The 27,259-nt window shown below is 54.0% G+C and overlaps 1 protein-coding gene across 1 annotated transcript; it reads right to left on the bottom strand.

The window, feature by feature from the left end:
* On the bottom strand, positions 1–27,259 carry DUSP7 (dual specificity phosphatase 7). The gene is made up of 3 exons (XM_063941322.1): positions 26,277–27,259; positions 15,581–16,009; positions 1–4,593 (listed from the first exon to the last, which is right to left on the bottom strand). The coding sequence occupies exons 1-3, from the start codon at positions 26,638–26,640 to the stop codon at positions 4,286–4,288; spliced, it is 1,101 nt and encodes a 366-aa protein (XP_063797392.1). The 5' UTR covers positions 26,641–27,259; the 3' UTR covers positions 1–4,285.

Here is a 27,259-nt window from a genome sequence, read left to right as displayed (position 1 = left end):
TTGTCATAAAGAAAAATATGTTTATTTGTAGTATAAACAACATAAATCTCATCATTCTTTCATGCGGAAATCAGAAGCCGTTTAACCACAACCTGCGCAGAGAGCACAAAACCCTGGAACACCGTGCGGACGCTTCCACTCTCTCCAGGTAAGGCGGTCAGCGACTAGCTGCTCCGTTACAGTCAGCCTCATTACAGCGGGTGAGAAAGGAACAATTACATTCATTTTCTTTCTTTATTTAGTATTTTAAGCAAAGTTATTAAAGCAGTAAAATGGGCCTGGATAGATTTCATACTCAAAAAGTGCATTATGAAAGGAAGAATTGAATGGGGCAGCAGCAGCAGAAGGTAGCTGTGGAACTACAAGTACCAGACCCACCTCTAGTTATGCAACTGGCGTCTTAATGGCCCTACACACTGCGCGATGCGCCGCTGAGCTACCCGACGGCGGATACGGCCGACCCGGCGGCGGGGGAGCAGTGACGTTTCTTCACTTCCCCCGTCACCCGGCTCCATAGCAGTGCAGGCAAATATGGACGAGATCGTCCATATTGACCTGCATGCACAAGCGACGGGGCACCAGCGATGAACGAGCGCGGGGCCGCACATCTTTCATCGTTGGTGACTCCACACTGAAAGATATGAACGGTATCTCGTTCATTAATGAACGAGATCGTTCATATCTTTCACTCATGTCGCCCAGTGTGTAGGGCCTATTACTCTCAATGTTACTAACGACGCAGGACGCGCGGCCTTCCGCCATCTTTCCTTCCCTGGTTATAATGTGGCAGGGCTTTGGTGTTCCTCTATGCACAGTTTTAATATCAAACATTCAAAACAATTATATCGTTATACATGTAATTATCTGCAGGAAATACAAAAAAAACAACATTTGTCATTTACAAGATTGTATAAAGCATTTGATCCACTTTCATCGTATAAAACATGGCACTGTATAAATGGTAGAAAAGGCCGGAATTAGACTAAACTGGGGCAGGTTCTGCCATAAGTGAATACATGAAAAGTTTTGCCAGGTATAAATGTAGATTGTTCTTATATTATACTGACAGTAGAAAGTAGAAGGATCCGTACAACAGCGGGATCATAATACGGTAGAATAAAGACAATTTCAACTATTATTTAGTTAGAAAAAAAAAAGCTTAATATCAAAGTGAGAAAAGCGGATTAATTACCCCCCACAAAATGAGTAGAGGGCAGATCTGCTCTTACCCCCAAATACAAGTACCCCAGTGGACTCCGCGCCTACTCCTGATGGAGGCAGCTATCTCTGGACTTAATATTATCCAGAGCCACCGCAGTGCCTCATGCCTCAGCCATGTTGCTATTAGTGTGAGATAGAGCATATAAATTGGCTACCTCCGGTATGAACCACAGGAACACATAAAAGACATCTCTGACAATGCTGGAGATAGGGCATGAACGGCCGCTGTGACGCTGGATCAAGGCACTCTAACCGAATGGTTCCATATTGTTCCCTGGTAACGGAGAAATCTAGTGGATTAGCTCCTCGTTCTAGGTATTCACTAACATTGGTGCAAAGTCTGCGCCATAGCTCCTCGCTCAGAATACCACTGCTTTGTCTTCGTACATTTATGTCCCTCCAGAGCGCCCATGTCAATCTTTCCCATGTGACCGAACGCTCCCTATTGCGTGCTTCACCACCATTTGCTTGCAAGTAAAAGCACTGGGGCGCATCCGCCTCCGACACCCTCCCCTGGTGCATCACAGTCTTTTAACACAATAATAATTTGGAAGGACCTTTATGCTCAATTAAACAAGTCTCATTTTGGGGTTGCCGTGCCTCGAAGTCCATATTAAGTACTGGCACATGGGGGTGGTGTGGTACCCTCTGCCAGTCTGTAATACAAAGAGGAATTAAGGATTCCGATCACTAAGGATACGGAGTCGCTGGGCTACACTAACAGTCCTCAGGACTTCTCTTTCCAGGTAACGAGAAATCCATCTCAGGAATAATTCCAGCCTGAATACCCACAGCTGGGGGATTTGTGATACTCGGTGCTGTAACCACTGCAACCATTATATAACTTATATGCACCAATGACCGATCCTTATTAGTTGCTAAAGTTACAGCATCTTTTTTTTCTGCACCAGTTTTCATTAAAGTTCCCCAACAGCATATCAGACAACACAGAAAATAAGTCATGAAATAAGAGCTTCATAAGGAAACTGAAAGGAGAAAAAAAAAATAAACCCACACTACTGCCTCCTCCCCATATATCTATGAAGAATCCCCAAATTACGTTCATGGCGTCTACAGAGTCACCAGAAATCAGGCGTGGCACATCTACAACAGGGTTGGGCAATATATCATCGCCTTTCACCGGCTGCGTAACTTCAAGTACCTGCATGCTAGACAATCTCCACCAGGTGGCGCAGGAGCCCTCTCCCCTACTGATTTGGGGGTCTATTCTGGCTTCCTCAGTAAACACTTCATTGTATATTTATTTTGTGCGATCAGCATTTACTAGAGCAATTATTTCCAATAAGGACCCAATACTATTATATTGATAGGATTTAGTGCCACCGCAGAGGCTCGAGGCAACAAGTGCCTCAAACATACTGGGAAGTAACTACTTCCTGATACAAGGATAGGCTGCAATTGCTGGATTAGTGGTTCTCTACATCTGAGGGGCGCACATTCAATTTCCTACAGGGACAAGGCACAACACAGGAAGCCGCAGGTAAATTTGGCAGCTTTAATACATATTTTTTTTTTAAAGGTGCTTTTATCATTTTACATTGTTTAAATAAGTGTAAAAAAATAAAGATCTCTCGCTGGGGGATTATAATAACTTGTCTTTTCATAAAAATAGATTTTAAAAAGTGAGACATCGTGTAAACCATTTCCGAAATAGCACCTGGGAGATCGCGCCAGAACATACCAGACTACGGGATATGTCCGGTTGGGAACCCAAAACTGTACCAGACACACACACACACACACACACACACACGTGCGTGACCTCATGTAATACGCCACTCGCGGGATTAGGACATTCATTTTGTTTTAAAGGATTGTCAAAGCTATTTAAAAACGAAGATGGTAATCCTCAGTGAATCTTCATGTTGCACCACGTTCAGACAACTGGTGTAGAACTACAAGTCCCAGAGTGCAAAACTATACGGCAAGGTGATTATCTGATGAAAGGGAATGTTCTCAAGTGCATGGGACAGCCAATATAAATATATACATACTTCTGGGCTGAGACTTGTAGTTCGGGAACAACTAGCGATATACAGGTTTATCCCAATGGTATCGACCGGTCTAGCAAAGGATAAATGTAACGAGAAACCCTATTTACACCAGTTGCCTGCACACAGGAGGCAGCATCGTACCTCAGTGAGGCCACCGGATACCTCCTGCATTGATGGGCTGTATATTCAGGAATACGGGCGGTGTGCAGGGGTCAGATTCATTTTAACAGGATTACCCATCGTTATCTCAAATATATCATCACTGGGCCTTAATCTCCTGGAATGTTCATAGGTATAGTCTAAGCAAATTTATGTAGGTTCTCTTTAAGAATATAAAACGCTTTAATTAAAAAAAAAAAAAAAATGGAAAAAAATAAATATGCAGATTACAACATTGCTTTCATCCACCTATTATACTTATCAGAGACGCATTTCGCTTTACGTTGCGTAATATAGAGCTCTGTAGACTGTGCATATAGCATTTGGTCAATATAAACATTTGGCTTAGAAGTTAAAAAAAAAAAATATTTTGTTATGCAAATAAGTGGTTAGAAGATAATTGTTGGGGGGAGGGGATCTTTTATCAAGATTACCAATTCTGATCAGCCAAATATTAGCCGAGTAAGAGACATCTATATATAGACCGGTATCTATATAATTTCCACCTCTATAAAGTTCTGTCCTGTATTCTTAAAGCACTATTCAGTGGAACTGTTTAATACACACATTCCACGTCAGGGCCTGCGTTGTTATAATTCGCAGTAACGTCAGCAGCGACTGCTGACTGTAAAAAAAATTGTAAGCAAAAAAAATAATAAAAATAAAAAGGTTATTTTGGGGCGTGAATGCCGCGAGGAAAAATGCTGATGTAACAAACGATTGTTAAGTGCAAGATCATCATTAGAAACAGTTATTTGATCCATTTTCTTTTGGAAAAGTACTTACAAATCACAAGTTTTGTATTAACATACAAGAGACTCATCAGACAGACACTTCATTCATCGCTGTGCGTCACTCATCTTCCAAACACTTGTACCCGGAAAGCAGCTTCATGTCAGCTCCAGGCTGTCCAGCTGGAAGAGATTGTTATTGGTTGGCGTAGTAAAGTACAGCTGGTTGGTCGGCGACCGAATATCACAGGGACTTTTCAATCCCAGGGTCCTTTCAAAGTCTAGCAGCTGCCCCATGAAGTTGAAGTTTGGAGAGATATTTGACTTTTTCCGTTTGACGAAATCGTAGGCGTCGTTCAGGGAAAGGTTGAGTTTCTGCATGAGGTACGCCACGGTGACTGTGACGGAACGGCTAATCCCTGCCAAGCAGTGGACCAAGATGCCGCATTTGTTGGTGCGAGCCTCGTCTGCAACAAAATATCAAAGTCCGTCAATAATGAAGAAATGTGTGTAATAATGTGTTATGTACAATATCGCACACTAATACCCCTTTTACACAAAAAATCCCAGATCCGCTCCAGGATTGGAACACTGCTCCAATCCGGGTCAGACCCGAGATCTACACAGTTTACACTGCGGTGCCAACCCGGGATGTTCCCAGGTCGGCACCATTCACAAAGCACACGGGTGCAGTCTTTTAAGGCCGACGCCTGGAGATGACATCTCCAAGTGCCAGGAAGCCTGCTGATCGGGACCCCCGAGGCGCCAACTTTACTCTGGGGCAAACCCACCCAGCAGCTGTTGGGCAGCCCCCCAGCCTCTGTCTCTGCAGAAAATGGGCGCCACACTAAATCCTTCAATCCAGCCCAGCGCCTGCGCAGCCGGACAGACAGCAGCAGACACTGTGCACGCCGTCTCCCCCAACCTCCCGCAGGACGCTGCAGTTGGGAGGTATGGGCTCTCCAATTGCTATAAATGGGTCCCAGGTCGGATCACCTGAGTTACCCGTTTACACTGCCCCTCAACACGGGGCCTACCCGTGCTCAACCGTGGTCGAATCCCGCGTTGGATTGCTGGGTCACTTCTTTTGGAGCTGTTTACACTGAGGCCCGACCCGCCAATAACTCGGGATTTCAACTTAGTGTACAAGGTCTACTACAGTACATACAGGACGTTCAAAAAGTCACGCAGCCATAGGGGGAAACAATTTATTTCACAGTAAAGTGGCGGAAGTGTCCGTCGTTCAGCGCTCCGCACAAATGGATGCGGCTAATCAAGGTTTCCCGTGAAATTTTTGCATGAGAGATCAGTCGTCCTGGAAAACAGTCTTCCGAGTAAGCCATAGTGTTTCCGGCTGTATGGGCAGCGGCACTGTCCTGTTAAAACCACGTGTTCTGCTCTCTGTCAGCAACGTATTGATAAATCCTTGCACCATCGGTATGTATCAGCCACTATTCACAGCATCTTGGAAGAACGTTAGGAAGATGCAACTACGTACCATGGCACACCAGACACCAACTCTGAGTACACACGGTTGCGTAACTTTTTGAACACTCTGCATATACAATATTATATATATCCCTATCTTTTCCCTACGACATGAATAGGCCATTATTCTCAGAAACTAGGGGTCTTATTACGGACAGAGAATAAAGTTACAGTCTCCAAAGCAAGTTTTGTTTCTCACGTTATAATACAATATACATGTGACAACGCAATGTGAATTAGAAGGATATTGGAAGGAGTTCTGAGATCATATAAAAGCACCAGGCTGTATATGGTGGGGGAGGGGGCACAAACGTCAGATGTGACTTCTAATATCAATATGGAGGTTGGGGGTTACGTCTTATGATATGCGGGGTTTCCTAATGATCACGCAGACTTCCGAGTATAAGGGAGGATATCAGTACACAGGGATCATACAGGTGGCTACACACACAGCAATGTCACTTGTATGAAGGGTGGTCCCTACAAATAACCCATAGATGATCAGCCCGGGCAGCAGCCAGTCAGACAAGTTTAGGAGCAAAGTTTAAAGTGGCATCAGAATGGGATTCATAGCGCAAGTCCTGATCCCTATATGGAATAGCGATCTCGCTAGAAAGCGACACAGGCCAGGTCCAGCACTACGCAGCCCCCCACACATCAGGTGGGATGTCGTTAATTTACTGAAGGACGGGACCCTGCGGTCGAAATACTGACGCCAGAATCCCGATTGTTCTTTCAGAGGGAGCACTCGCGTCTTGCGGTGGGGCGTGGCAGGTTAGGTTTAGGCATTAGAAGGGGGGTTAGGGTGCAGGGACTGGGGATGGAAGGTTCAGTGTACGGCCACACATAGCGGCCAAGTGGAACCCGTTCAGCAGGACCCACTTGGCCGCTTTGTGTGGCCATAGCCTTAGTTTAGGCACTCAGAAGGAAAGGTTAGGCACCAAACAGGGAGGGTTAGGTTTAGGCAGTGGGGAAGCGAGGGTTAGGGTAGGCAACAGATGAGGGTTATGGTAATTTCTGGGAGGCTGTCAGTATTCTGACCACTGGCATCCCGTCCGTCGGAATATCGTACCAAATCTTATCAGATCAGCTCCTGCGCAATGTATTCCCCACCACTAGGTCGAGTCAGCTCCTGCGCAATGTATTTACTACCACTACGTCAGGTCAGCTCCTGCACAATGTATTTCCCACCACCACGTCAGGTGGTCAGCTCCTGCACAATATATTCCCCACCACTACGTCAGGTCAGCTCCTGCACAATATATTCCCCACCACTACGTCAGGTCAGCTCCTGCACAATGTATTCCCTACCACTACGTCAGGTCAGCTCCTGCACAATGTATTCCCCACCACTACGTCGGGTCAGCTTCTGCGCAATGTATTCCCCACCACTACGTCAGGTGGTCAGCTCTTGCACAATATATTCCCCACCACTACGTCGAGTCAGCTCCTACGCAATGTACTCCCCACCACTACGTCGAGTCAGCTCCTACGCAATGTATTCCCCACCACTACGTCAGGTCAGCTCCTATGCAATGTATTCCCAACCACCACGTCAGGTGGTCAGCTCCTGCACAATATATTCCCCACCATTACGTCGGGTTAGCTCCTGCACAATGTATTCCCCACCACTACGTCAGCTCCTGCACAATGTATTCCCCACCACTACGTCAGCTCCTGCACAATGTATTCCCCACCACTACGTCAGCTCCTGCACAATGTATTCCCCACCACTACGTCAGCTGCTGCGCAATGTATTCCCCACCACTGCGTCAGCTCCTGCACAATGTATTCCCCAACATAACGTCAGGTCAGCTCCTGCACAATATATTCCCCACCACCACATCAGATCAGCTCCTGCGCAATGTATTCCCCACCACTACATCAGGTCAGCTCCTGCACAATGTATTTACTACCACTACGTAAGGTCAGCTCCTGCACAATGTATTCCCCACCACCACATCAGGTCAGCTCCTGCACAATGTATTTACTACCACTACGTAAGGTCAGCTCCTGCACAATGTATTCCCCACCACCACATCAGGTCAGCTCCTGCACAATGTATTTACTACCACTACGTCAGGTCCTGCACAATGTATTCCCCACCACCACATCCGGTCAGCTCCTGCGCAATGTATTCCCCACCACTACATCAGGTCAGCTCCTGCACAATGTATTTACTACCACTACGTAAGGTCAGCTCCTGCACAATGTATTCCCCACCACCACCATCAGGTCAGCTCCTGCACAATGTATTTACTACCACTACGTCAGGTCCTGCACAATGTATTCCCCACCACCACATCCGGTCAGCTCCTGCACAATGTATTCCCCACCACTACGTCAGATCAGCTCCTGCACAATGTATTTACTATCACTACGTCAGGTCCTGCACAATGTATTCCCCACCACTACGTCAGGTGGTCAGCTCCTGCACAATATATTCCCCACCGCTACATCGGGTCAGCTCCTGCACAATATATTCCCCACCACTACGTCAGGTCAGCTCCTGCACAATGTATTCCCCACCACTACGTCAGGTCATCTCCTGCACAATGTATTCCCCACCACTACGTCAGGTGGTCAGCTCCTGCACAATATATTCCCCACCACTACGTCGAGTCAGCTCCTACGCAATGTATTCCCCACCACTACGTCGAGTCAGCTCCTACGCAATGTATTCCCCACCACTACGTCAGGTCAGCTCCTATGCAATGTATTCCCCACCACCACGTCAGGTCAGCTCCTGCGCAATATATTCCCCACCATTACGTCGGGTCAGCTCCTGCGCAATGTATTCCCCACCACTGCGTCAGCTCCTGCGCAATGTATTCCCCACCACTGCGTCAGCTCCTGCACAATGTATTCCCCACCACTACGTCAGATCAGCTCCTGCGCAATGTATTCCCCACCACGTCAGGTCGGCTCCTGCACAATGTACTCCCCACCACTACGTCAGGTCGGCTCCTGCACAATGTATTCCCCGCCACTACGTCAGGTCAGCTCCTGCACAATGTATTCCCCACCACCACCACGTCAGGTCAGCTCCTCCACAATATATTCCCCACCACTACGTCAGGTCAGCTTCTGCACAATGTATTCCCCACCACTACGCCCGGTCAGCTCCTACACAATGTATTCCCCACCACTACGTCAGATCAGCTCCTGCACAATGTATTCGCCACCACTACGTCAGGTCAGCTCCTGCACAATGTATTTCCCACCACTACGTCAGGTGGTCAGCTCCTGCCCAATATATTCCCCACCACTACGCCAGGTCAGCTCCTACGCAATGTATTCCCCCACCACTACGTCAGGTCAGCTCCCGCACAATGTATTCCCCACCACTACGTCAGGTCAGCTCCTACGCAATGTATTCCCCACCACTACGTCAGGTCAGCTCCTGCCCAATATATTCCCCACCACTACGCCAGGTCAGCTCCTACGCAATGTATTCCCCACCACTACGTCAGGTGGTCAGCTCCTGCCCAATATATTCCCCACCACTACGCCAGGTCAGCTCCTACGCAAGGTATTCCCCACCACTACGTCGGGTCAGCTTCTGCACAATGTATTCCCCACCACTACATCAGGTCAGCCCCTGCGCAATGTATTCCCCACCACCACGTCAGGTCAGCTCCTGCACAATATATTCCCCACCACTACGTCGGGTCAGCTTCTGCACAAAGTATTCCCCACCACTACATCAGGTCAGCTCCTGCACAATGTATTCCCCACCACTACATCAGGTCAGCTCCTGCACAATGTATTCCCCACCACTACATCAGGTCAGCTCCTGCACAATGTATTCCCCACCACATCAGGTCATTTCCTGCACAATATATTCCCCACCACTACGTCGGGTCAGCTCCTGCCCAATATATTCCACACCACTACGCCAGGACAGCTCCTACGCAATGTATTCCCCACCACTACGTCAGGTCAGCTCCTATGCAATGTATTCCCCACCACTACGTCAGGTGGTCAGCTCCTGCCCAATATATTCCCCACCACTACGTCAGGTGGTCAGCTCCTGCCCAATATATTCCCCACCACTACACCAGGTCAGCTCCTACGCAATGTATTCCCCACCACTACGTCAGGTCAGCTCCTATGCAATGTATTCCCCACCACCACGTCAGGTCAGCTCCTGCACAATATATTCCCCACCACTACGTCAGGTCAGCTCCTGCACAATGTATTCCCCGCCACGTCAGGTCGGCTCCTGCACAATGTATTCCCCACCACTACATCAGGTGGTCAGCTCCTGCCCAATATATTCCCAACCACTACGTCGGGTCAGCTCCTGCACAATATATTCCCCACCACTACGTCAGGTCAGCTCCTGCACAATGTATTCCCCACCACTACGTCAGGTCATCTCCTGCACAATGTATTCCCCACCACTACGTCAGGTGGTCAGCTCCTGCACAATATATTCCCCACCACTACGTCGAGTCAGCTCCTACGCAATGTATTCCCCACCACTACGTCGAGTCAGCTCCTACGCAATGTATTCCCCACCACTACGTCAGGTCAGCTCCTATGCAATGTATTCCCCACCACCACGTCAGGTCAGCTCCTGCGCAATATATTCCCCACCATTACGTCGGGTCGGGTCAGCTCCTGCGCAATGTATTCCCCACCACTGCGTCAGCTCCTGCACAATGTATTCCCCAACATAACGTCAGGTCAGCTCCTGCACAATATATTCCCCACCACTACGTCAGATCAGCTCCTGCGCAATGTATTCCCCACCACGTCAGGTCGGCTCCTGCACAATGTATTCCCCACCACTACGTCAGGTCGGCTCCTGCACAATGTATTCCCCACCACTACGTCAGGTCAGCTCCTGCACAATGTATTCCCCACCACTACGTCAGGTCAGCTTCTGCACAATGTATTCCCCACCACTACGTCAGGTCAGCTCCTGCACAATGTATTCCCCACCACTACGTCAGGTGGTCAGTTCCTGCCCGATATATTCCCCACCACTACGTCAGGTCAGCTCCTACGCAATGTATTCCCCACCACTACGTCAGGTGGTCAGCTCCTATGCAATATATTCCCCACCACTACGTCAGGTGGTCAGCTCCTGCCCAATATATTCCCCACCACTACGTCGGGTAAGCTCCTGCACAATGTATTCCCCACCACTACGTCAGGTCAGCTCCTGCACAATGTATTCGCCACCACTACGTCAGGTCAGCTCCTGCACAATGTATTCCCCACCACTACGTCAGGTCAGCTCCTGCACAATGTATTCCCCACCACTACGCCCGGTCAGCTCCTACACAATGTATTCCCCACCACTACGTCAGATCAGCTCTGCACAATGTATTCGCCACCACTACGTCAGGTCAGCTCCTGCACAATGTATTCCCCACCACTACGTCAGGTGGTCAGCTCCTGCCCAATATATTCCCCACCACTACGTCAGGTGGTCAGCTCCTGCCCAATATATTCCCCACCACTACGCCAGGTCAGCTCCTACGCAATGTATTCCCCCACCACTACGTCAAGTCAGCTCCCGCACAATGTATTCCCCACCACTACGTCAGGTCAGCTCCTACGCAATGTATTCCCCACCACTACGTCGGGTCAGCTTCTGCACAATGTATTCCCCACCACTACGTCGGGTCAGCTTCTGCACAATGTATTCCCCACCACTACGTCGGGTCAGCTTCTGCACAATGTATTCCCCACCACTACGTCAGGTCAGCTCCTGCACAATGTATTCCCCACCACCACATCAGGTCATCTCCTACACAATGTATTCCCCACTACTACGTCAGGTCAGCTCCCGCACAATATATTCCCCACCACTACGTCAGGTCAGCTCCTGCACAATGTATTCCCCACCACTACGTCAGGTCATCTCCTGCACAATGTATTCCCCACCACTACGTCAGGTGGTCAGCTCCTGCACAATATATTCCCCACCACTACGTCGAGTCAGCTCCTACGCAATGTATTCCCCACCACTACGTCGAGACAGCTCCTACGCAATGTATTCCCCACCACTACGTCAGGTCAGCCCCTGCGCAATATATTCCCCACCATTACGTCGGGTCGGGTCAGCTCCTGCGCAATGTATTCCCCACCACTGCGTCAGCTCCTGCACAATGTATTCCCCAACATAACGTCAGGTCAGCTCCTGCCCAATATATTCCCCACCACTACGCCAGGTCAGCTCCTACGCAAGGTATTCCCCACCACTACGTCGGGTCAGCTTCTGCACAATGTATTCCCCACCACTACGTCGGGTCAGCTTCTGCACAATGTATTCCCCACCACTACGTCGGGTCAGCTTCTGCACAATGTATTCCCCACCACTACGTCAGGTCAGCTCCTGCACAATGTATTCCCCACCACCACATCAGGTCATCTCCTACACAATGTATTCCCCACTACTACGTCAGGTCAGCTCCCGCACAATATATTCCCCACCACTACGTCAGGTCAGCTCCTGCACAATGTATTCCCCACCACTACGTCAGGTCATCTCCTGCACAATGTATTCCCCACCACTACGTCAGGTGGTCAGCTCCTGCACAATATATTCCCCACCACTACGTCGAGTCAGCTCCTACGCAATGTATTCCCCACCACTACGTCGAGTCAGCTCCTACGCAATGTATTCCCCACCACTACGTCAGGTCAGCTCCTGCGCAATATATTCCCCACCATTACGTCGGGTCGGGTCAGCTCCTGCGCAATGTATTCCCCACCACTGCGTCAGCTCCTGCACAATGTATTCCCCAACATAACGTCAGGTCAGCTCCTGCACAATATATTCCCCACCACTACGTCAGATCAGCTCCTGCGCAATGTATTCCCCACCACGTCAGGTCGGCTCCTGCAAAATGTATTCCCCACCACTACGTCAGGTCGGCTCCTGCACAATGTATTCCCCACCACTACGTCAGGTCAGCTCCTGCACAATGTATTCCCCACCACTACGTCAGGTCAGCTTCTGCACAATGTATTCCCCACCACTACGCCCGGTCAGCTCCTACACAATGTATTCCCCACCACTACGTCAGATCAGCTCCTGCACAATGTATTCGCAACCACTACGTCAGGTCAGCTCCTGCACAATGTATTCCCCACCACTACCGTCAGGTCAGCTCCTGCACAATGTATTCCCCACCACTACGTCAGGTCAGCTTCTGCACAATGTATTCCCCACCACTACGCCCGGTCAGCTCCTACACAATGTATTCCCCACCACTACGTCAGATCAGCTCCTGCACAATGTATTCGCCACCACTACGTCAGGTCAGCTCCTGCACAATGTATTCCCCACCACTACGTCAGGTGGTCAGCTCCTGCCCAATATATTCCCCACCACTACGTCAGGTGGTCAGCTCCTGCCCAATATATTCCCCACCACTACGCCAGGTCAGCTCCTACGCAATGTATTCCCCCACCACTACGTCAAGTCAGCTCCCGCACAATGTATTCCCCACCACTACGTCAGGTCAGCTCCTACGCAATGTATTCCCCACCACTACGTCAGGTCAGCTCCTGCCCAATATATTCCCCACCACTACGCCAGGTCAGCTCCTACGCAAGGTATTCCCCACCACTACGTCGGGTCAGCTTCTGCACAATGTATTCCCCCACCACTACGTCAGGTCAGCTCCTGCACAATGTATTCCCCACCACTACGTCAGGTCAGCTCCTGCACAATGTATTCCCCACCACCACATCAGGTCATCTCCTACACAATGTATTCCCCACCACTACGTCAGGTGGTCAGCTCCTGCCCAATATATTCCCCACCACTACGCCAGGTCAGCTCCTACGCAAGGTATTCCCCACCACTACGTCGGGTCAGCTTCTGCACAATGTATTCCCCACCACTACGTCAGGTCAGCTCCTGCACAATGTATTCCCCACCACTACATCTCCTGCGCAATGTATTCCCCACCACTACATCATCTCCTGCACAATGTATTCCCCACCACCACGTCAGGTCAGCTCCTGCACAATGTATTCCCCACCACCACATCAGGTCATCTCCTACACAATGTATTCCCCACTACTACGTCAGGTCAGCTCCCGCACAATATATTCCCCACCACTACGTCGGGTCAGCTCCTGCCCAATATATTCCACACCACTACGCCAGGACAGCTCCTACGCAATGTATTCCCCACCACTACGTCAGGTCAGCTCCTATGCAATGTATTCCCCACCACTACGTCAGGTGGTCAGCTCCGGCCCAATATATTCCCCACCACTACGTCAGGTGGTCAGCTCCTGCCCAATATATTCCCCACCACTACACCAGGTCAGCTCCTACGCAATGTATTCCCCACCACTACGTCAGGTCAGCTCCTATGCAATGTATTCCCCACCACCACGTCAGGTCAGCTCCTGCACAATATATTCCCCACCACTACGTCAGGTCAGCTCCTGCACAATGTATTCCCCGCCACGTCAGGTCGGCTCCTGCACAATGTATTCCCCACCACTACATCAGGTGGTCAGCTCCTGCCCAATATATTCTCCACCACTACGTCGGGTCAGCTTCTGCACAATGTATTCCCCACCACTACGTCAGGTCAGCTCCTGCACAATGTATTCCCCACCACTACGTCAGGTGGTCAGTTCCTGCCCGATATATTCCCCACCACTACGTCAGGTCAGCTCCTACGCAATGTATTCCCCACCACTACGTCAGGTGGTCAGCTCCTATGCAATATATTCCCCACCACTACGTCAGGTGGTCAGCTCCTGCCCAATATATTCCCCACCACTACGTCGGGTCAGCTCCTGCACAATGTATTCCCCACCACTATGTCAGGTCAGCTCCTGCACAATGTATTCCCCACCACTACGTCAGGTCAGCTCCTGCACAATGTATTCCCCACCACTACGCCCGGTCAGCTCCTACACAAAGTATTCCCCACCACTACGTCAGATCAGCTCCTGCACAAAGTATTCCCCACCACTACGTCAGGTCAGCTCCTGCACAATGTATTCCCCACCACTACGTCAGGTCAGGTCCTGCACAATGTATTCCCCACCATTAAGTCAGGTCGGCTCCTGCACAATGTATTCCCCACCACTACGTCAGGTCGGCTCCTGCACAATGTATTCCCCACCACGTCAGGTCGGCTCCTGCACAATGTATTCCCCACCACTACGTCGGGTCAGCTCCTACAATGTATTCCCCACCACTACGCCAGGTCGGCTCCTGCACAATGTATTCCCCACCACCATGTCAGGTCAGCTCCTGCACAATGTATTCCCAACCACCACGTCAGGTCGGCTCCTGCACAATGTATTCCCCACCACTACGTCAGTACGGCTCCTGCACAATGTATTCCCTACCACTAAGTCAGGTCGGCTCCTGCACAATGTATTCCCCACCATGTCAGGTCAGCTCCTGCACAATGTATTCCTCACCACTACGTCAGCTCCTGCACAATGTATTCCCCACCACTACGTCAGGTCAGCTCCTGCGCAATGTATTCCCCACCACTACGTCAGCTCCTGCACAATGTATTCCCCACCACTACGTCAGGTCAGCTCCTGCGCAATGTATTCCCCACCACTACGTCAGCTCCTGCACAATGTATTCCCCACCACCATGTCAGGTCAGCTCCAGCACAATGTATTCCCCACGTCAGGTCGGCTCCTGTACCACTCACATCCACACAGTCCACCACCATGGGGCAGCTACTGCACCAGACAGCCCCCATACCATGACGTGGTAGTTCATGCACTATAGAGCCACTCCAGCACCACGATGACGGGGGATAGCTCCCACAGTATACATCTTCTAGCAGGACAGGGGCAGTTTCCAAACTATACGTCCGTGTGTCTCCCCTCCCCACCAAAACCAGTTCTTGCAAATCCCCCACCATATCAGAGCAGTTCCAGACTATAAATCCCATATATACAGACACCATTTATCCAGCTAATTCTCCCGTTTTGCCGGACAATACCCACCAATAAAGGATATGGCTTCAGGGAAGAATTGCGACAGATTTTGACTCCAGTGATCCGAGATCGGAATCTGCTTGTATTTAAATTCTCCATTGTGTTCAAACGTGTTTGGCAAGTTAGGAGTCACATTCAAGATGTATTTTATATTGTATTTCCCCAATATATCAAGGTTGGTTGAATCTTTTGCGCAGCCGAGGTACAAATATGGAAGTATCTGTACGGGGAAGGTTGATTGGTTGGAGAGCGCGGGGCTGCCTTCTGATTCCGTCGCACTGTTGGGCTCCCGGTCAGACTCCCCATCGGAACATTCCGAACTTATTCTAAGCCCCCCCAGTCCCAGGACACATTCTGGGGGTGGGTCGCTGGGAGAGGGGATCTCAAGGCCAACCTCACAATGCTCAGGGTATTCCCGCTGGAACTTGCTGTATCCACCTGTAAGTAAATGACAAATCAGACAATGATAAAAGAGTATTCATGTGTAATTCATACTAAGTACTGCTATATATTATATATATATACATATATACACACACACACCACGGTTGTGTGACAGACATTAGGAGGGTGGATAATGTTGACATTATCTTACCGGCAGTCCAACTGCTCCAGGAAATGCTGAAGGACATCCCTGCCCCCTATTTATTACATACCACCTATAGTAAAGTAGTACATTAATAATCCAGCAATGAGACGTATAGAGACACAGTATGCCGCTCGTATACTACATTCCAAACCTGTATTCCGATGTAATGGTCTGTAGACCATCGCATCCAAAAAAGAAAGCTATTTACACACCTTTATATCACATAAATTATACGCAGGTAACGACGGGATTGAAGGTCAGTAACCCCCCCCCCCCCCTCCCCAACGATAATATGGGTTAATGTCCCCGATAGAACTTTGCAAACGAGTCAACACCCAGATTGATTAATGGAAAAACAGTTGTCTTCCGACGATGAAGAAATAACACCTTTATGTAATAAATGTCCAGCGTGATGCGAATTATACTCTGGAGCAATTCCCAGTGGCTTCTGACTGACAGGGGAGCAGCAATTAACAGCAGATTATTAACAAGAGCGTGGCAATTAGAGAATGACGAGAGGAAGTGTTCAGACATGTAAACACCAGTCAGCGCCAAGGCTCTGACAGCGCCGGCTTCCTGCGCAGGAAGACTGACAGTTTTCTCACTGTTCCCAACGATCACACAACAAACAAGAACATCATCTACCGTAACGACCCAGAACGCACAATCGTCATTATCCCAATAGCAGATTACAGCTAATTACAACACGGGATTTAATTCCTATAAATTCTATACGCAGGAGAAGGATCCTCCCTGAGACAAGACGCGACAAGTCGGTAAGAGTCAACTGTACGACACATTGAGAAAAATGTACGCGGTCGGCTCCACCCATCGGCTGGTATATTCCCTATGTTACACATGCAAATTATCACACCCACGCAGACTGCGGAGGAGGCACGGATTAACCGCCGGCGTGCCAGGCCCTGAAATTCAGCAGCTACAACTTGGCTTCAAATATGCATATGGGTGTAAATGTTAGACTAGAAATAATATTTAACAATTGTGGCGTATTTTGCTTATAATAAAATAATAATATAGTTTTCACTTCTACAGTAGTCTGCCCTTTACAATATCTGCCTATACATTTGTATGAAGTCGCCGGGGATAGCTGCGTGTGCGTATACCTCCTGATGATAGCAGTCACTGACCGTGATGTATAGGCCGGCAATAAACCTACAGAAAGTACAACGTCATAATTACACAGATCACTAACAGCAATAACAGTAATGTCTGCAGCCTCCTAGGGGAACACACCAATATATATACTTCTATTATGTTCTGCTTCTAGCTGTCAGTACTCCGCTCTGCGGGAACACGGTCACCAGTGACAGCCAGAGGATGTTGTGACAGATCAGCCATATACCCCAGACACTGGCGCACAAAGGCTGCATGTATGTATTGGTGATAGGTATGTGGCATGAAAGCAACCAGCCTGTGCGCCCCATACCCCTGCTACGGACCCTGTGCGCCCCATACCCCTGCTACAGACCCTGTGCGCCCCACACACCTGCTACAGACCCTGTGCGCCCCATACCCCTGCTACAGACCCTGTGCGCCCCATACCCCTGCTACAGACCCTGTGCGCCCCACACACCTGCTACAGACCCTGTGCGCCCCACACACCTGCTACAGACCCTGTGCGCCCCATACCCCTGCTACAGACCCTGTGCGCCCCATACACCTGCTACAGACCCTGTGCGCCATTATACACCTGCTACAGACCCTGTGCGCCATTATACATCTGCTAGAGACCCTGTGCGCCCCATACACTTGTACACCTGCTACAGACCCTGTGCGCCCCATACACCTGCTACAGACCCTGTGCGCCCCATACCCCTGCTACAGACCCTGTGCGCCCCACACACCTGCTACAGACCCTGTGCGCCCCACACCTGCTACAGACCCTGTGCGCCCCACACACCTGCTACAGACCCTGTGCGCCCCACACACCTGCTACAGACCCTGTGCGCCCCATACACCTGCTACAGACCCTGTGCGCCCCATACCCCTGCTACAGACCCTGTGAGCCCCATACACCTGCTACAGACCCTGTGCGCCATTATACATCTGCTAGAGACCCTGTGCGCCCCATACACTTGTACACCTGCTACAGACCCTGTGCGCCCCATACACCTGCTACAGACCCTGTGCGCCCCACACACCTGCTACAGACCCTGTGCGCCCCACACACCTGCTACAGACCCTGTGCGCCCCACACACCTGCTACAGACCCTGTGCGCCCCACACACCTGCTACAGACCCTGTGCGCCCCACACACCTGCTACAGACCCTGTGCGCCCCATACACCTGCTACAGACCCTGTGCGCCCCATACCCCTGCTACAGACCCTGTGCGCCCCATACACCTGCTACAGACCCTGTGCGCCATTATACATCTGCTAGAGACCCTGTGCGCCCCATACACTTGTACACCTGCTACAGACCCTGTGCGCCCCATACACCTGCTACAGACCCTGTGCGCCCCATACCCCTGCTACAGACCCTGTGCGCCCCACACACCTGCTACAGACCCTGTGCGCCCCACACACCTGCTACAGACCCTGTGCGCCCCACACACCTGCTACAGACCCTGTGCGCCCCACACACCTGCTACAGACCCTGTGCGCCCCATTCCCCTGCTACAGACCCTGTGCGCCCCACACACCTGCTACAGACCCTGTGCGCCCCACACCTGCTACAGACCCTGTGCGCCCCATACACCTGCTACAGACCCTGTGCGCCCCATACACCTGCTACAGACCCTGTGCGCCCCATACCCCTGCTACGGACCCTGTGCGCCCCATACACCTGCTACAGACCCTGTGCGCCATTATACATCTGCTAGAGACCCTGTGCGCCCCATACACTTGTACACCTGCTACAGACCCTGTGCGCCCCATACACCTGCTACAGACCCTGTGCGCCCCATACCCCTGCTACAGACCCTGTGCGCCCCACACACCTGCTACAGACCCTGTGCGCCCCACACACCTGCTACAGACCCTGTGCGCCCCACACACCTGCTACAGACCCTGTGCGCCCCACACACCTGCTACAGACCCTGTGCGCCCCATACCCCTGCTACAGACCCTGTGCGCCCCATACCCCTGCTACAGACCCTGTGCGCCATTACACATCTGCTAGAGACCCTGTGCGCCCCATACACTTGTACACCTGCTACAGACCCTGTGCGCCCCACACACTTGTACACCTGCTACAGACCCTGTGCGCCCCACACACTTGTACACCTGCTACAGACCCTGTGCGCCCCACACACTTGTACACCTGCTACAGACCCTGTGCGCCCCACACCTGCTACAGACCCTGTGCGCCCCACACCTCTGCTACAGACCCTGTGCGCCCCACACCTCTGCTACAGACCCTGTGCGCCCCACACCTGCTACAGACCCCGTGCGCCCCACACCTGCTACAGACCCCGTGCGCCCCACACCTGCTACAGACCCCGTGCGCCCCACACACCTGCTACAGGCCCCGCGCACCTGCTACAGACCCCGTGCGCCCCGTACACCTGCTAAGGCCCCGTACACCTGCTAAGGCCCCGTGCGCTCCGTACACCTGCTACAGACCCCGTACACCTGCAACAGCCCCCGTGCGCCCCGTACACCTGCTATAGACCCTGTGCGCCCCATACACTTGTACACCTGCTATAGACCCTGTGCGCCCCGTACACTTGTACACCTGCTTTAGACCCTGTGCGCCCCGTACACTTGTACACCTGCTATAGACCCCGTGCGCCCCGTACACCTGCTATAGACCCCGTGCGCCCCATACACTTGTACACCTGCTACAGACCCCGTGCGCCCCGCACACCTGCTACGGACCCCGTGCGCCCCGCACACCTGCTACGGACCCCGTGCGCCCCGCACACCTGCTACGGACCCCGTGCGCCCCGCACACCTGCTACGGACCCCGTGCGCCCCGCACACCTGCTACGGACCCCGTGCGCCCCGCACACCTGCTACGGACCCCGTGCGCCCCGCACACCTGCTACGGACCCCGTGCGCCCCGCACACCTGCTACGGACCCCGTGCGCCCCGCACACCTGCTACGGAACCCGTGCGCCCCGCACACCTGCTACGGAACCCGTGCGCCCCGTACACCTGCTACGGACCCCGTGCGCCCCGTACACCTGCTACAGACTGTGCGCCCCATACACCTGCTACAGACTGTGCGCCCCATACACCTGCTACAGACTGTGCGCCCCATACACCTGCTACAGACTGTGCGCCCCATACACCTGCTACAGACTGTGCGCCCCATACACCTGCTACAGACTGTGCGCCCCATACACCTGCTATAGACCCCATGTGTCGCATACACCTGCGCTAGCCACGAAGTGATCCATGGCCCCATACACCTGCCGCAGACTCAGAGTGCCCCATACACCTGTATACCAGCTATAGACCCCCGAGTGACTTGTACACCTGCTATAGTCCCTGCCCGAGCAGCATAGCCCGTCCTCCATAAGCCGTGCAATGAATTCAGTGCCCAATGAGTCTCTCCTATCTGCCTGCTCACATAGAGCCCCACATACTCCTGCCTATTAGTACAATAAATATGGTACAATAAATATAGAAGGCTGTTATTTGGTCTCTAAGGCTGCTATTAGTATTGTAGCGCACCAGGGGTTCTTTCTCTTTTGTGTTCAATCCTGCCTATTAGTGTCCCCATCCCACACCCTCATGTTAGGTTCCCCCCATCATCCAACTCCAGTTCAGGTCAGGGACCCTGTTAAACGAGTGTCCCCCATTCCCCCCAGGTCAGGGCCCCCATTGACAAATGTATTTTCCCCCATTCCCCCCAGGTCAGGGACCCCACTGTTGGGTGCCCTCCATCCTCCGCCCCATAGGCAGAATCCCTGTAGGCAGGAGTATGTGGGGCTCTATGTGAGCAGGCAGATAGGAGAGACTCATTGAGCACTGAAATCATTGCACAATGTTTTAAAGTGTCCCTCAAACCCCCCCCATGCCAAGGCCCCTGATGGTGAGAGTGATTTTAGGGCCCTTGTTGATAAGTGTTGCTCATCCTCATATCCCTCCTCCCTGGGCCGGGTCCCTGTTAGTGTGTCCTCCATCCATATCCCCCCCATGGCAGGGCCCCGGTTGGCGAGTATACCCCCATACACGGCCTCAGTTGTGAGAGGGAGTGTCCCCCGTCCACCCCCCAGTTCATTGCCACCGTTAATAAGTGTCGCCCATCCTCCAGCCTCAGTTCAGGGTTCCCATTGGCGAGTGTCCCCCATCTGCCCCCCAGGCCAAGGTCCCCATTAGTGAGTGTCCAACATCCTCTTCCCAATGGACAGGGTCCCTGTGAGTGTCCTTCCATCCTCCTGCCCAGGGTGAGGCCACCTGTTAGTGTCCCCCCATTCTCTCCCCCTTCGTCAGGGTCCCCATCTTTTTCCCTAGTACAGGGCAACCATTAGTGAGTTTCCCCCATCCTCCTCCCTCCGGGTTAAGGCCCCTCCATTGCCGACTGTCCCTCATCCTCTTCCCTGGGTCAGGCCCCCTATTAGTGTGCCCCACCCTCCCAGCCCAGGCCTCCCATTGGTGAGTGACCCCAATCCTCCCAGCACAGGGACCCTGTGAGTGAGTGTTACCCTATGCTGTTCCCACAACCCCCTGAAATAGGGCCCCCGATGGCCAGTGTCCCCCCTCCCATGCTCTCCATCGGGTCAGAGACCATATTGGTGAGTGCTAGTCCCCCCCCCCCCCACATCAGGATCCCCCCATTAGTAAGTGTCCCCTGTCCTCTCTCCTGGGTCAGGGCCCCCCCACTGCTGAGAGTGTCCCCCGCCCTTTCAATCCAGGTCAGGACCCTCACTGGTGAGAGCGAGTGTCTCTCCATGTTCTCCCCCTGGGTCAATGCCCCTGTTGGGGAATGTGAGTATCCCCCTCCCCCATGCTCCCCCCCTGGATCAGGATCCCTGTCAGTAAGTGTACCCTGACCAGGTTGGATTAGAGTATCTCCCCATGCTCTCCCCCCAGGTCAGGGCCCCTGTTAGGGAGTGTTCCCCATGCTCTACCCGGGGTCAGGGCACCTGTTGGCGAGTGTGTCCCCCATACTCTTCCTCCAGATCAGGGCCCCTGTTGGTGAGGGTCAGTGTCCCCCCATGCTATCAGGGTCAGAGTGAGTGCCCCCCCGGGGTCAGAGTGAGTACATCCCCCCGGGGTCAGAGTGAGTGTGCGTGTCCCACCCCCCCCGGGTCAAAGAGAGAGTGTGTAGTTGTCCCCCCCCCCCCCCCCGGGTCAGAGTGAGTGTGTGTCGTCGTAGTACCCCCCTGGGCTGGGTCAGAATGAGTGTGTGCCTCCCCCCCCCCCACCCCCGGGTCAGAGAGAGAGAGTGTGTGTGTGTCATCCCCCCCCCCCCTCCGGGTCAGGGTGACTGCCCCCACCCCCCCGGTCAGAGTGAGTGTGTGTGTGTCTGTGTGTGTCCCCCTCTGGGTCAGAGTGAGTGTGTGTGTGTCCTGGGTCAGAGAGAGTGCCATCGTCCCCTGCATCAGAGTGAGTGTGCCGCCCCCTCCCCCACACACAGGTCAAAATGAGTGTGTGCCGTGCCCCCCCCCCCCCCCCGGGTCAGTGTGAGTGTGTGTGTGTGTCCCGGGTCAGAGTGAGAGTGTGTGTATGTGTGTCCCCCGGGTCAGAGTGTGTGTGTGTGTGTGTGTGCGTGTCCCGGGTCAGAGTGAGTGTGTGTGTGCGTGTCCCGGGTCAGAGTGAGTGTGTGTGTGTGTCCCCCCCCGGGTCAGTGTGAGTGTGTCCCCCCCCCCCCCCGGGTCAGAGTGAGTGAGTGCGTGTGTGTGTGTGCCCCCCCCCCCCCCCGGGTCAGAGTGTGTGTGTGTGTGTCCCCAGGTCAGAGTGAGAGTGTGTGTGTGTGTGTGTGTGTGTGTGTGTGTGTGTGTGTGTGTGTGTGTGTGTGTGTGTGTTTGTGTCCCCAGGTCAGAGTGAGTGTGTGCGTGTGTGTGTGTGTGTGTGTGTGTGTGTGTGTGTGTGTGTGTCCCCGGGTCAGAGTGAGAGTGTGTGTGTGTCCCGGGTCAGAGTGAGTGTGTCCCCCCCGGGTCAGAGTGAGTGTGTCCCCCCGGGTCAGAGTGAGTGAGTGTGTGTGTGTGTGTGTGTGTGTGTGTGTGTCCCCGGGTCAGAGTGAGTGAGTGTGAGTCCCCCCGGGTCAGAGTGAGTGAGTGTGTGTGTGTGTGCCCCCCCCCGGGTCAGAGTGAGTGTGTGTGCCCCCCCCCCCCCGGGTCTGAGTGAGTGTGTGTGTGTCCCCCGGGTCAGAGTGAGAGTGTGTGTGTGTGTGTGTGTGTCCCGGGTCAGAGTGTGTGTGTGTGTGTCCCCGAGGCAGAGTGAGTGTGTGTGTGTGTGTCCCCCCGAGGCAGAGTGAGTGTGTGTGTGTGTGTCCCCCCGGGGCAGAGTGAGTGTGTGTGTGTGTGTCCCCCCGGGGCAGAGTGAGTGTGTGTGTGTGTGTCCCCCCGGGGCAGAGTGAGTGTGTGTGTGTGTGTGTGTGTGTCCCCCCGGGGCAGAGTGAGTGTGTGTGTGTGTGTGTGTCCCCGGGGCAGAGTGAGTGTGTGTGTGTGTGTGTGTGTGTGTCCCCGGGGCAGAGTGAGTGTGTGTGTGTGTGTGTGTGTGTGTGTGTCCCCGGGGCAGAGTGAGTGTGTGTGTGTGTGTGTGTGTGTGTGTCCCCGGGGCAGAGTGAGTGTGTGTGTGTGTCCCCGGGGCAGAGTGAGTGTGTGTGTGTGTGTGTGTGTGTGTCCCGGGGCAGAGTGAGTGTGTGTCCGTCCCGGGTCAGAGTGTGTGTGTGTGTGTGTCCCCCCCGGGTCAGAGTGTGTGTGTGTGTGTCCCGGGTCAGAGTGTGTGTGCGTGTCCCGGGTCAGTGTGTGTGTGTGTGTGTCCCCGGGGTCAGAGTGTGAGTGTGTGTCCCCCGGGTCAGAGTGTGAGTGTGTCCCCCGGGTCAGAGTGTGAGTGTGTGTGTGTCCCCCGGGTCAGAGTGTGTGTGTGTGTGTGTGTGTGCGTGCGTGCGTGCCTGCCCCCCCCCCCCCCCCGGGTCAGAGTGAGTTTGTGTGTCCCCTCCGGGTCAGAGTGAGCGTGTGTCGTCGTCCCCCGGTCAGCGTGAGTGTGTGTCATCGTCCCCGGATCAGAGAGAATGTGCCACCCCCCCGGGTCAGAGTGAGTGCGTCCCCCCCGGGGTCAGAGTGAGTGTGTGTGTGTGTCCCCAGGTCAGAGTGAGAGTGAGAGAGTGAGTGAGTGAGTGTGTGTTTGTGTGTGTGTGTCCCCGGGTCAGAGTGAGAGTGTGTGTGTGTCCCGGGTCAGAGTGAGTGTGTCCCCCCGGGTCAGAGTGAGTGTGTGTGTCCCCCCGGGTCAGAGTGAGTGAGTGTGAGTCCCCCCGGGTCAGAGTGAGTGAGTGTGTGTGCCCCCCCCCCCCCCCCCCCGGGTCAGAGTGAGTGTGTGTGTCTCCCCCCCCCCCGGGTCAGAGTGAGTGTGTGTGTGTCCCCCGGGTCAGAGTGAGAGTGTGTGTGTGTGTCCCCCGGGTCAGAGTGAGAGTGTGTGTGTCCCGGGTCAAAGTGAGTGTGTGTGTGTGTGTGTGTGTGTGTGTCCCCGAGGCAGAGTGAGTGTGTGTGTGTGTCCCCCCGGGGCAGAGTGAGTGTGTGTGTGTGTGTCCCGGGGCAGAGTGAGTGTGTGTGTGTGTGTGTCCCGGGTCAGAGTGTGTGTGTGTGTGTCCCCCCCGGGTCAGAGTGTGTGTGTGTGTCCCGGGTCAGAGTGTGTGTCCCGGGTCAGAGTGTGTGTGTGTCCCCCCCCGGGGTCAGAGTGTGAGTGTGTGTCCCCCGGGTCAGAGTGTGAGTGTGTGTCCCCCGGGTCAGAGTGTGAGTGTGTGTGTGTCCCCCGGGTCAGAGTGTGTGTGTGTGTGTGTGTGTGTGTGTGTGTGCGTGCCTGCCCCCCCCCCCCCCCCCCCCGGGTCAGAGTGAGTTTGTGTGTCCCCTCCGGGTCAGAGTGAGCGTGTGTCGTCGTCCCCCGGTCAGCGTGAGTGTGTGTCATCGTCCCCGGATCAGAGAGAATGTGCCACCCCCCCGGGTCAGAGTGAGTGCGTCCCCCCCGGGGTCAGAGTGAGTGTGTGCCCCCCCCCTCCCCATGTCAGAATGAGTGTGCCCCCCACCGGGGTCAGAGTGAGTGTGTGCCCCCCTCCGGGTCGGAGTGAGTGTGTGTGTGTCCCAGGTCAGAGTGTGTGTGTCCCCATGCTCTCCCCCAGGTCAGGTCCCCTGTTGGTGAGTGCAATTTCCCCCCACATCAGGATCCCCCCATTAGTAAGTGTCCCCTGTCCTCTCCCCTGGGTCAGGGCCCCCCCATTGCTGAGAGTGTCCCCCGCCTTTTCAATCCAGGTCAGGACCCTCACTGGTGAGAGCGAGTGTCAATCCATGTTCTCCCCCTGGGTCAATGTCCCTGTTGGGGAATGTGAGTGTCCACCTCCCCCCCTGGATCAGGACCCCTGTTAGTAAGTGTACCCTGACCAGGTTGGATTAGAGTATCTCCCCAAGCTCTCCCCCCAGGTCAGGGCCCCCGTCAGTGAGTGTTCCCCATGCTCTCCCCTGGGTCAGGCCCCCTGTTGGAAAGTGCAAGTGTCCTCCCCATGTTCTCACCCGAATCAGGGTTTCCGTTGGTGAGTGTAAGTGTCCCTCCATGCTCTTCCCAGGGTCAGGGTCATCGTTGAAGAGTGCTCCCCCATGCCCTCTCCCAGGGTCAGGGCCCCTGTTGGTGAGTATCCCCCCATGCCCTCCCTCAGGGTCCCTGTTAGTGAGTGTCCCCCCTCTCAGGGTCAGGGCCCCTATTGGTGAGTGCCCCCCATACTCTCCAACATGGTGATGGCCCATGTTGGTGTGTGAGAGTCCCCAATGAACTCCCCCGAGTCAGGCCCCCTGTTGGTGAGTGTCCTCCAAGTCAGTGTGAGTGTCCCGTATGCTCTTGCCCAGGTTAGGGCCCGTGAGGGTGAGGGTCCCCCCCTTCCGGGTCAGAGTGAGTGAGTGTGTGTGTGTGTGTCCCCGGGTCAGAGTGAGTGAGTGAGTGAGTGAGTGTCCCACCCCCCCACCCGGGTGAGAGTGAGTGTCCCCGGCGGTCACCTCGCAGGTAGAAGGCCCGGCAGCCGTCCTCCCGCAGCTTGTGGAGCAGCAGGCCGAGCACGGAGCCGGCGGGGCTGTTGTCCGGCCAGTCCAGCGTGGCGTCGTCGTAGAGCAGCACGGTGTCGGCCTGGGCGCGGCGGGAGAAGCGCTCCGTGTCGCTGGCGATGAGGGAGCGGACGGACAGGTTCCCCCGGCGCAGGCGGCGCAGCATCAGGCTGGGGACGGTGACGCTGACGGCCGAGTCGATGTGCGCCGCCTGGAAGCGCTCGTGTGGCCGGCAGTCCAGCAGCAGCAGCCCGCCAGCCCCGGCCTCCAGCTCCGCCCGCAGCCACCGGGCGCTTTTACTGGGGTGCGGCACCGCCATCGGCCAGGACCCGGCAGCAGCTGCCCCGGACCCGCCGCCGTGTCCGACCGACTCTCCGAGCAAGCAGCGCTGTCTGCGGGACCACGCCCCCGGGAGGAGGTGGCGCCTGTCACTCACGGCCTGGGGGCGGTTCCTGTCACTCACTGGCCGGGGGAGGAGACTGCACCTGTGTCACTCACAGCCTGGAGGAGGAGGAACAGACTGCCAATCACGGGAGGGGGGCTGCGCCTGTCACTCACAGCCAGGGGGCGGTACCTGTCACTCACTGGCCCCCGGGAAGAGGCAGTGTCTGTCACTCACTGGCCGGGGGAGGGGGTAGCAACTGACAATCACTGTCTGGGGGAGGGGGCAGACACTGCCAATCACTGGCCGGGGGAGGAGGCGGCGCCTGTCACTCACAGCCGGGGGGCGGTGCCTGTCACTCACAGCGAGGGAGCGGTGCCTGTCACTCACTGGCTAGGGGGCGGCGACTGTCACAGCCAGGAGGAGGAGGCGCAGACTACGAATCACTGCCCGGGGGGAGGAGGTGGTGCCTGTCACTCACAGCCGGGGGCGGTGCCTGTCACTCACTGGCTGCGGGGAGGAGGCGGTGCCTGTCACTCACAGCCTGGAGGAGGAG

This window comes from Pseudophryne corroboree, chromosome 9, assembly GCF_028390025.1.
Source record: "Pseudophryne corroboree isolate aPseCor3 chromosome 9, aPseCor3.hap2, whole genome shotgun sequence".
In the NCBI taxonomy this organism is placed as follows: domain Eukaryota; kingdom Metazoa; phylum Chordata; class Amphibia; order Anura; family Myobatrachidae; genus Pseudophryne; species Pseudophryne corroboree.
Note: the sequence above shows the minus strand (reverse complement) of the source record. Positions and strands in the feature narration are given on the sequence as shown.